Source organism: Lipotes vexillifer, unplaced genomic scaffold (genome assembly GCF_000442215.2).
Source record: "Lipotes vexillifer unplaced genomic scaffold, Lipotes_vexillifer_v1.1 scaffold194, whole genome shotgun sequence".
Lineage (NCBI taxonomy): Eukaryota > Metazoa > Chordata > Mammalia > Artiodactyla > Lipotidae > Lipotes > Lipotes vexillifer.
In genome coordinates, this window is record NW_006771758.1 from 2198241 (window position 1) to 2209093 (window position 10853).

General features: G+C 42.9%; 1 protein-coding gene across 1 annotated transcript in view; it reads left to right on the plus strand.

Annotated features, from left to right (window-relative positions):
- TIMD4 (T cell immunoglobulin and mucin domain containing 4) overlaps positions 1-9557 on the plus strand; it is a 33995-nt gene extending 24438 nt beyond the window's left edge. Inside the window, exons 6-9 of the mRNA XM_007447130.1 lie at positions 5496-5542; positions 7015-7108; positions 8511-8550; positions 9485-9557. Coding sequence (XP_007447192.1) covers positions 5496-5542; positions 7015-7108; positions 8511-8550; positions 9485-9557 — 254 coding nt within the window. The remainder of the gene's footprint in view (positions 1-5495; positions 5543-7014; positions 7109-8510; positions 8551-9484) is intronic.
- The last annotated feature ends 1296 nt before the right edge of the window (positions 9558-10853 follow it).

The following is a 10853-nucleotide window of genomic DNA, read 5'->3' on the forward strand; positions in this document are numbered from 1 at the left end:
CACTAAGTATAGCTTTATATCTTTAAAAAAATTACTATGTAATGATAATTTTCTCAGGTCATTCAAATACTTTGTAAAAAGTTATCCAGAGATATAAAGGTTAAAAAAGACATAGGAGATCAGTTGGTGAAATAGCAGCATTTTCAGATGAATAAACTGTGGCTCAGAGAGAGGAAATGTCTTGCCCAAGGTCACAGAACCAGGAAGTCTGGGGGAAATACTCAGTGGTGGTAAAGCATGAGGGAGGCCGACTGGCAGCGTCACTGTGCTCTGAGGTCTGGGGTTAATTTTTTACAGAAATTCCATTTTTCAGAGTACCCATGTATACCCAGAACTCAAGAGCCTAAAATTAAACCAGCAAGCCAATTTACTAATTTACAGTGTGAACTCTAACTGCCAAGGGGTCCCTATTTTGGTTTTGTTTTTTGTTTTTTAATGTAAACACATTCTCACCTTGTAGGAAAATCTGATATTCATCAGAGGCATTGGTGAGTACGTGGACCTGGGAAAAGCATGGTTAATCTTAAGATTCTTTTGTTGTTGTTCCTGCAATTTAACTAATTTTTTTAAGATAGATACTACACCTGCATGACAAAACTACAAAGCGTACAAAAAACTTTTAAATACAAAGTCAATCTGCCTTTCATCCCATGTGCCCATCCCCAGAGCCACTGTTGTCTTGGAGGCCAGTGTCTCTGTGTTAGTTTTCTGTTGCTGTTATTACAAATTACCTGAATGGTAGTGTCTTAAAATAGCACAGATTAATCTTTTAGTTCTGGAGGTCAGAACTCCTAAAATCAAGGGGTTGGTGGGGCTGTATTCCTTCTGAATTGTCTGGGGGGGAATCAATTTCCTTGCCTTTTCCAGCTTTGGCGTGTCACTTGCTTCCTTTGGCTTTCAGCCCATTACCTCCATCTTTAAGTCAGCAACATAGGATCTTCAAATCTCTCTTTCTCTCTGGCCTCTTCTTCCATCCTCACCTATCCCAGCTCTGACATTTTGGCCTCCCTCTTATAAGGATCCTTGTGATTGCATTGGGCCCACTGGGTAATGCAGGATAATCTTCCCATCTCAAGAGCCTTCACTTGATCACATTGCAAAGTCTCTTTTGCCATACATATACATATCAAAAATTCTGAAGATTAGACACAGACACCTTTGGGTTTCATTACTTTGTCTACCATAGTCTCCAAGTGACTCATTCCTCCTCTCTTGACCAGGCTAAAAATGTATTATTAGTGGTAAAACACTTATTGGTAATTTGTTCAAATACACCTCCATACTAACATGTACATGTTGGAATATATCCCTCCCGAATAAATGTTGCAAGGATTCAATTGAATTAAATGTAAACAGAAGCTCTCGTTTTCCCCACTCCCAGTGGATGGCCTTGCACGGTCAAGGTGAGCGCTGAGCCCTCTCTGGAGACCACGGCTCTGGACCATCACTTTTCTAGATTTGATGCAAATCATTATACTGAGCATTCTTTCTTGCCTCAGTGGGACATGCTATTTACATGGTACAATTATGCTTGAATTCCAGTATAATAAGGTTGTTAAGAGCATAGGTGTTTTTTTGTTTTGTTTTGTTTTGTTTGTTTGTTTTTGTTTTGTTTTTTTTTGCGGTACGCGGGTCTCTCACTGTTGTGGCCTCTCCCGTTGCGGAGCACAGGCTCCGGACGTGCAGGCTCAGTAGCCAAGGCTCACGGGCCCAGCCGCTCCGCGGCACGCGGGATCCTCCCGGACCGGGGCACAAACCCACGTCCCTTGCATCAGCAGGCGGACTCTGAACCACTGTGCCACCAGGGAAGCCCCGAGCATAGGTGTTTGATGTCAGTCAGACAGGTTCAAATTCTAGCTCCACTACCTACGACCTATTTGACCTTCATCACATTGCTCAACCCTCCGAATCTTAGTTTTTTCACTGGCAATATGGGCTAACGTCTGCCCCATAGGGTTGTTCCTGAGGATTAAATGTTCAGTGGAATGCTAGTAATAATATATTAGATTAATGCTCTTTTGAGCTTAATGCAAGGCCTTTCGATTGCATTTGGTCATCTTATGTGTGCTCAGCACCCATTTCCTTTTTCTTCCTTAGGCTGGTTTCCCCCATGGAAGGCCACTCTCATTCTTCATACGTCAATTTCCTTTAATACCTGTATCTGTTTCCCAGGGCTGCGGTAACAATTATCACAAACAAGGTGGCATAAAACAACAGAAAGTTATTCTCTCACAGTTCTGGAGGCTAGCAGTCTGAAATCCAGGTGTCAGCACAGCCTTACTCTCTCTGAAGGCTCTAGAGGAGAATATTTCCTTGCCTCTTCCAGCTTCTGGTGCCGCAGGGATTCCTTGATTTATGGCAGCATCACTCTCATCTCTGCCTCCGTGTCCACATGACCTTTTCTGTGTGTGGCTCTGTGTGTCCTCTTCTCTCCCTGTAAAGGTACCGGCCATTGGATTTAGGGCCTATCCTAAATCTAGGATGATTTCATCTTAAGATCCTTAACTAATTATGTCTGTAAAGACCCTATTTCTAAATAAGGTTGCAATCTGAGGTTCTACTTGGACATGATTTGCGGGGCGTGGGCGTGGGGACAATATTCAACCCACTACAATTCCTCTCTCACAGAATGCTTTTCTTGCAAGTTCTGGGAGGCTCTGCCTCTGCCTGAATGTGCTCGTGGCAGCGTTCAGGGCCTTGAGAATGTAATGGCCAGCAGAACACAGAGGACACGAAAACCAACAGCCTGGACTTGTCTAACTCCTATCCCCCAGCCGCAGGCATTGCTACTTTTCACAAGGAAGAAAAGCCAACCGCCAATGTGTACTTCTTGCTCTTTGGTGTGTAACACTGCAGCCCTATGAGTACTTCCATTTGGGCTTCTGGCATTTTCAGAAAGGAGAAAGAAGGGGAAGAAAAAGTCCTGTCTGGTATCGCTCAGCAGTGTTTGTGTTTGCAAAATGTATCTCCCTTTAGACAGCTCCAATTTAAAATACAGATTAGCTCTGACAAAAATGACCCAGGTTGGCTTTTCTCTTTGATGGTTTCAATTTCAGGCTTACCCATCACAAATGATTGTGATACAGCAGGATTTTGACAGAACAGGGTAGGAATTTTGAATACTTACATGCAGTTTCCAGCTCTAGGGGATAGTAGCTGAGAGAAACACAACATTAACTAAGCTGTAGGATATGAAAACATGCTGAATATCCTCCTCTGAGTTTTATGCTCCTAGGCATTCAACAAGTCACTTTCCCTGTAGAACAAATAAGCTCTCTTGTACCAAATTATGAACCTTACAAAACCTGTCACGTTTCTCCTTTCGCCTTGAGTGCAGAGAAGCTTGGGGGAAACAGTGATCAATTTCAATAATTGTTACCCTAGCTATTTGTTACATTCGGGCCTCCTCTGTGTGTGGCTTTGTGTTCTGCTTCCACGGGGAGGTTTTATTGCACATACGACTTTGCATCCCTCCTGGACCTTCTCCCCTGCCCTGGCCCCGGGACACTGCTCTCACTCGCTGCCCCCTGCCCTGTTTCTTCTTCTTTCTCCTCCACCTCCTCTCCCTACATTTTGTGTGTGTGTGTGTGTGTGGTACGCGGGCACAGGCTCCGGATGCGCAGGCTCAGCGGCCATGGCTCACGGGCCCAGCCTCTCCCCGGACCAGGGCACGAACCAGTGTCCCCTGCATCGGCAGGCCGACTCTCAACCACTATGCCACCAGCGAAGCCCCTCCTCTGCCTACCTTCTAAGTGCTAGGGTTTCTCAGGATTCCTGCTCCCCTGTTTCTCTGGACGTGTAGCCCTTGGGTTTCTTACACACTGAGGTTTTTATCTGCTGCCTGGATCCTGATGTCTCCCAAATCAGTATCTCCAGCTCCAGCCTTTTCCCGAGTTTGATTCAGATTCACATCAGTCAACTGCTTATTACGCAAACAGTGTTTGCAGTGTCCCTCTGGTAGCTTACACTCAGCGACTCTAAATCTGAGCTCCTTGCCTTTCTCCCACTGCCTTGCTGCTGCTTCTCTTCCCAATCCTAGGGGACAGTTCGGGGAATGGCCCACTTTCACAAGGAGGAAACTTCGAGTTATCTAAGACTCAGCTCTTTCTCACCCCCCATTCAATGTCCGTATCCTCTTGATCTCCCTCCTAAGCATTTCTGGAATCTGTCTCTCTCCCTTCACTTCTAGCTCTGAATTTCAGACCTGGAATCAGGTAGATAAGTAATCTCTTCTTGGCTGTTCTCTTATCCTCCTAACTGGATCATAACCTGCTTGAAACGTTTCTGTGGTTTCCCACTGCTTACAGAACTAAAGGGAGACTTAGCATGAAACAAAAGGCCTTCTGTGACTGGTTCCTGCCCATCTCCATGCCATCCCCTGCCACCCCCCCCATTCTCATTTTACACCTGCACAGACGCTTGCCAGTTGAACGGGAACCATCCTGTTTCATGTTTCCATAGCTTTGCTGATGTTCTTCTACCTAAAATGCCTTTACCATCTTGCTTTGTTAATTGTTACACAACCTTAACTCAGTTCAGGTGTTAACTCATTCCACAAACATTTATTGAGCACCAAGTATGTGTCAGGCAGTGTTGGAGTCCCACTGTTGAGCGGGCACAGAGGGACAGTGTCTTCATGGAGCTTAATTCTGATAGCACTCACTGAACTACCATGGGGCTAAGCGCCTCTCCCTCTGCCCACCCTCCCCAGCAGCCTGTCCATCCTGCATCCTTACCTTTGGCCTGTTAGGCTGAAATAAGCTTCTGGTCTCCCTCCTCTAGTGTACTGTAAATTTCATGAGGGTGGGACCATGCCTTATTCATCTCTGCATTCTTGGTGCCCAGAACCGTGCTTAGTACTTGGTAGATTCTCAGTATGGTTCCCTTGTTGAACTCAGCTCTCAGTTATAAATCCATGACTCTGTGTCTCAGCTTAAATTGTACATTCTCAAGGATGTGACCCTCTAGAACCAGTCAGCCGTCCTCATGATGTACCTCTGACACCTTATACTATTTCTTCCCAGAATTTTGCACAATTGCTTTTTTACAACTATTTACATTATTTGTTTAAATTTGGTTTTCTGTACTAAGTTGTAAACTCCATCGAGAAGGTCGATGGTACAGCTAGAATAGTGCATGGCCTATAATAAATGCTTAATAAATATTTGTTAACTGATAGACTGACAGGTTTTCTTGCTGGAGAAAAGTCCTGAGTGCATTACTGGGGCTTAAAGAAAATTTAGATTCAATTGCCTTCTGGCCTAATGCCTCACTCTACCCATCTATAAAATGGAGATGCTCCTGTGAGATAATACTGGACAGCAGATGAGCTTAGATAAAAACATACCAAAACAAATGTGCATAAATAAATTATGCAAAAAAAGGAAAGTTGGGATTGAAAGATTAAACACATCAACTGAAGGGTCTATTTCATGGTGTTGCATTTTATTCTCCCACAGGAAATATAAACATTATCTTCTCTTTCTCCTTCCCAGCATCTGAGACGCCATTTCTTGTGCAAAATGGATTTGAATCCGAACAGGTAAAAATTTTTGTGAAGTATTTTGGAGTATATAACCTACAGTTTTAAAATCCACAATAAAGTTTTGTGGAAATGGACTGGGAGAGCAGATCTATCTAAGGGCAAAATACATTGCAACCGTTATGAAACAGTGAAGGAATTTGTAGACTTGTGCTCTTGGCAGAAATCATGTTGATATCGTTACTTCTATATGTGCAGACGCTTTGAAAAGAAAAAAGAAGTATAAACAAAAACATTGAAATTATTATGTGGTCCCTCTGCTGCCCCAGAATTAGTGACATTCTACAGAATCAACACCTGTCACCAGCGTTCCTCTTATTTTCTGAGCTTATCCTTCATTCATTTGTATTATTATGAAAGTGATTCAAGCTACTTCATGTAAAACCTTCAGGTAGTATAGACAACCTATAAGGGAAAAGTGAAGGGCTCATTCATTCTTCCTTCTTCCCCTTCTCTCTCCTCAGAGAGAGATTATTGCCCTGCCTCTGCTGCCTTGTAAGAGAAGGGACAGGAAGCTGAGGGGATGGAGCCTGGCCTGGCCAAGGGGAGACGGTGTAGCCCCCAGGGAACTAGATGCTGCCTGTAGAGCGGTGATTCTCAGACTATTTGGTGTCAGGACCCCTTTATATTCATAAAAATTAAAACTGAGAAGTTAAAAACAATATGAATTCATTTAAAAAAGTATAACAAACCCATTACATGTTAACATAAATAATACTTTATGAAAAATAACTACATTTTCCTGAATGAAAAAATATTAGGGAGAAAAGTGGCATTGGTTTACATTTTTGCAAGTCTCATTAATGTCTGGCTCAATAGGAGATAGAGGTTCTCGTATCTTGCATACTATGTTATCAGAGCACTGACACCTTCACATCACATGTCACATAACTGTAACCTCTGGGAAACTTCACTGTACGTCTCATGAAAGAATGACAGTAAAAATGGCAAATAATGTGTCTTGAAAATCATTTTGATCTCATGGGGGGGGGGTCCCCTGGCTACACTTTGAGAACCACCACTGCAGAAAATTTGAAATTGAGTTTCACCTTCTCTTTCATCTTATTGCCTCTAGAAGTCTAAGTCAGCCAGGAAAAGAACTAACACACAGGTGTCGGTAGAGCTGAAAGGATTTAGGTGATGGCCAGTAAAGAGATTTGACAGTGGAGGGCACAGCTTACAGAACAGTTACTTTTTTAATCTTCACACCCCACAACCCAACTGCCTGGTGTTTAAGACTTAGGAAAATTTGAGGGAAGGGTCTGGGTAAAATGTTTCAGATTTTCCACTTTTTTTTTTTTTTAAGTCTAATTCGTAAGGCTGGCTTTGTTTTGATCTTGAGACACATTGGGCAAAAGGTGGTGAGCTGCAGTGAAGCTGCTGGTCACTGGATGGCGTGCTAGTGATGGGAAACTCACAGGAGGATGCTGTCTGGAAATGAGTGACCAATCGCCTTCCCTGTGTCTCACCAGATAAAAATGACCAACAACTACAACCTGCTCATGATCATTGCTCCCTCCCTGGGATTTGTGCTGTTGGCGTTGCTTCTGGCATATTTCCTTCGAGGTAAGGAGGGCAGGACCAGGTGGGATGAAGCCCTTCAGAGCTTTGGAAACTCCAGGGGGATCTGGGAGTGGATGGATTCTGCTTCCTGCCTGTTTTCCCCATTCCTTAGAGTCCCACTCCTATCATTGCCCTCATCATCCCCGTCAAGGAGGTTAGAGGTAAACTCATTCTCCCCAAGATGCTAAAGGCTTTGAGCATCATGCCCCCCATAGAGTTTACATTTTGGGAAAGAAAAGTAAAAGAGGAGCACCTTTATTTATTGGACACTTATTCTGTGCCAGTCCTGATGCTACATTCTTGACATATCTAACTCATTTCATGTTCCTGACTCTGCCTTAAGTGGGAAGTACTATTCTTATCACTGTCTTGGGGTGGAGGAAACCCTGACCCAGCCTCTTCCTCTGGCTAGGAATGCCAGAATGCCAGGAAGAGAGCCGTGAATCACCCCGGTCTTCTTATTCCCTTAAAGTAAAGCTTCTTAACCTAGGGTCCACTGATGGACCTCAGGGGACCAGTGAATCCCTTAAAATCGTGTGGAAAAGTACTTGTACATTCATATCTGCATTTTTCAGAGGACAGGGTCCATAGCTGTCATTAGATTCTTGAGCTGGTCCATGACCTTGTGGCTGCCCTCCCCTGCTTTCAAAAAAAAAAAAAAGTTTTAAAACATTGCAAAAAGAAATCATGAACCAGGGTTTATAGTTTTCATGCCAGGTATAGGCATATAGCACCTCGTCCTGTAAAAATGGGGAAAAAATTGTTCTGTAGTCATTAACAGAAACTGGTAGTAAGTGAGGAGCTCTGACTAGTAGTAACCATCTCAGCCTGTTTGAGCAGCAACAGCGAAACTCGTGTGTCTCCACATCTATCTCTAGTGAACACTACAAAAGGAAATGTGGAGCTTAGTGGAAGTTTGTCATTAACCTTCATACAAAGGCATGTTACAGTTTGGGAAATTATGGGTACATGTCCTAAGGAAGTGTTTTAAAACCCAAGTGAGTACTTGAATTCAAGTGACTCAAGAATAAAGCAGCTTAGGGAATTCCCTGGCCCTCCAGTCGCCCTCCCTTTCACTGCCGGGGCCTGGGTTCAATCCCTGGTCGGGGAGCTAAGATTCCTCAAGCCTCACAGCCCGGCCAAAAAAAAAAAAAAAAAAAAAGAATAAAGCAGCTTAACACCATTGCCCACAATGTTGGAACAACTCTGTGATCGATGAGCGGTAACTAGGGGCCTAGAGAAGCAATCATCTGATCTGGGGAAAGGAGTGGCTTTCTCTACCAAATCCAGTTCCTAAGTTCCCACCTTTGGACCACCTCTGCCCTTCATAATGTTGCTCCGTCCCTCCCCCAGCATTTCACATAAGCACAGCTACTCTGCTTCTAACCTGGCCTTGTCTTTTCAGGGAAAGTCATGAAAACCAACTGTGTCCAGAAACACACCAGGTAATTCATCTTGCATGACTGACTGTTGTAATGATTGTACAAGCTGTTACAAATGATTAGATACTACTCAGCGGTGTAATGACTTGTGTTTGTATTCGGATTAAATACACGGTTGGAGAAATGTGGCATTAGAGGTGGAAAAGATGTGGGGATTCAGCTCACGTTAACCTCTGTCTTGGTTAACACTGTGATATTTGTCCAAAATGCAAATACAGCGGCAGGTTGCATTAACAGAAGCATGACATGCAAAAGAAAGAAGGTGATACGTCATTCTACCCATTAGTTTTTCCACTCTGGGTGACTCACTTTGAAAGGTCATTGTTAAACTGTAGTTCACTGAGAGGAGAGTTGGCAGTATGGAGAATGAAAAAACATGTATAGTGTCATTCCTGGGATTTAATTCCTCTGGCAAATTAGACCATGGGAGCAGTTTTTTGTTTTGTTTTTTAAATAATTTGAAGAGTCTCTGGAAAGGGATTTTGGATATCTGTCCTGTTAAATAGCTTTTTGGTAAAGAAATGAAAAGATTTGGTGTAAACTGTGATGAAGACCTTGCTTTCACTTAATAATTGCATCAATACCACAATATCTATATTAACAAGTAAATATTAGCAAGTAGGGAAACTAAAGGTTAGCAAGGTAACTTTTCAAAGTCATACTTGGAGATCCTCTTGGTAAATAAACACATTTAGATCATGATTTTATACTTTGCTAATACAGAAACTTTAAATCCCCTTATTATAATAGATTGGCAAAAGCCCTTTATCCCCTGTGGCCTCAGTTTTCCCATCTGTGAAATGTGAGGCTTGGACTGGATGGACTCTGAGCCCTTTTAACTCTAACAGCCCTTGATTAGGTGTTGTATAATCTACCAGCATCCATTCATTCCTGGTCTTGGTGTTTCTCATCATCAGCCTCTCTTCTCTCTTTACAGGCTAGACAGTGTTGGAGAAGGTAAAAATGTACTCGACGAAAGAGAAAATGAAGATGGTCTTTTCACACTCTAAAGTGCCCCTTTCTCTTAGGATTGAGGATGAGGATATGATGTGTGAATTATCAAAATAAGTCTTAGAATGTTTTGTTTTGTTTTGTTTTTAAAAACCATCTGTTGCCTTGGTGTCACTGATCCAGTCTTGCCTTAGTTTCACAAGTGAAAGTTACCTTAGAGACCACAGCTTCTCATGGTTTAATCTCTGTAGCATCACTGCTAAGTGATCTTCCACAGTATAATTGAACACCTTCAGTGATGGTGAACTCACTATCACGCCCAAGGAAGTCCATTCAATCTCAGGGCACTTCTGAGACTTGGAAATATTTAGAACAAAGTCTGTGTCCAGATAGCATCTGCCTGCTGGTCCTAGTTGAACTTGTGCTTGCAGAGAACAGGTCTAAACCCTCTTCTACCTGGTAGCAGTGCTCCAGATACTGAAAGGAGAACCTCATGTTTCTCTAAATTGCCTTGTTTCTGGAACATGATTTCTGGTCCCTTCCCTACCCTAGTTGCCTTTGCCTTGCATGCATTTGTATCTCTCCTTTTATGCCCAGCTTTAAGAATTCAGTGCCCCACTCTGGGTATGGTATGAGCATCCCTGCGTTATTGATTGTCATCAATAACATATTGATGATATGTATTGATTGTCATCAATAATGCAGGAAACCACATGGAATCACACCATCATTTTGACTCCCCTCTAAAATGTCTAGGTTTTCTATTATTTTCTGTTCACACCTGAGTATCCTTAGAGGTGACCATAGTGTCACATCTTAATTCTTGCTTGGGGAATTTAATGTTGGAAACAGCCAAGAGTTCATCAGAGTAAATTGTGGTGAATAACATGGATGTTCAAGCAGGGCCGGCACACGGATGTGACAGTGAGTCGGTCCAGATCAGTTTCTCTAAATAAAGTTCATGGGAATTGACTCCTCAATAAGAATAGGTTTATTTAAACCTACTTTGCGAGCTAGTAGCATGAGGAACCATGGGAGAGAGGTTAAAACAAGCAGTTGATGACTGAATGGAAAGAATGTGCACCTGAGTGAGAGGCCTCTGGTTGGGCAGAAATGTGGAGAGTCAGCCAGAGCTGAAAGAAATTTGTCTGAAATACTTCCTGGTATGTTTGGGGCAGTAACCGCCTTAATGAAATAAGTGCACAGTCTTTCCGGGTAACCATACTTTATATTTCGACTCTCTTGACATTACTTTTAAGAGAGGGGGCAAAAAGCAGTCTTATGACTTGACTGCTACAGCCTCTAGATTCCTCGCACTGTTATTTCACACGGATCCAGCAGTTAATAAAAACATC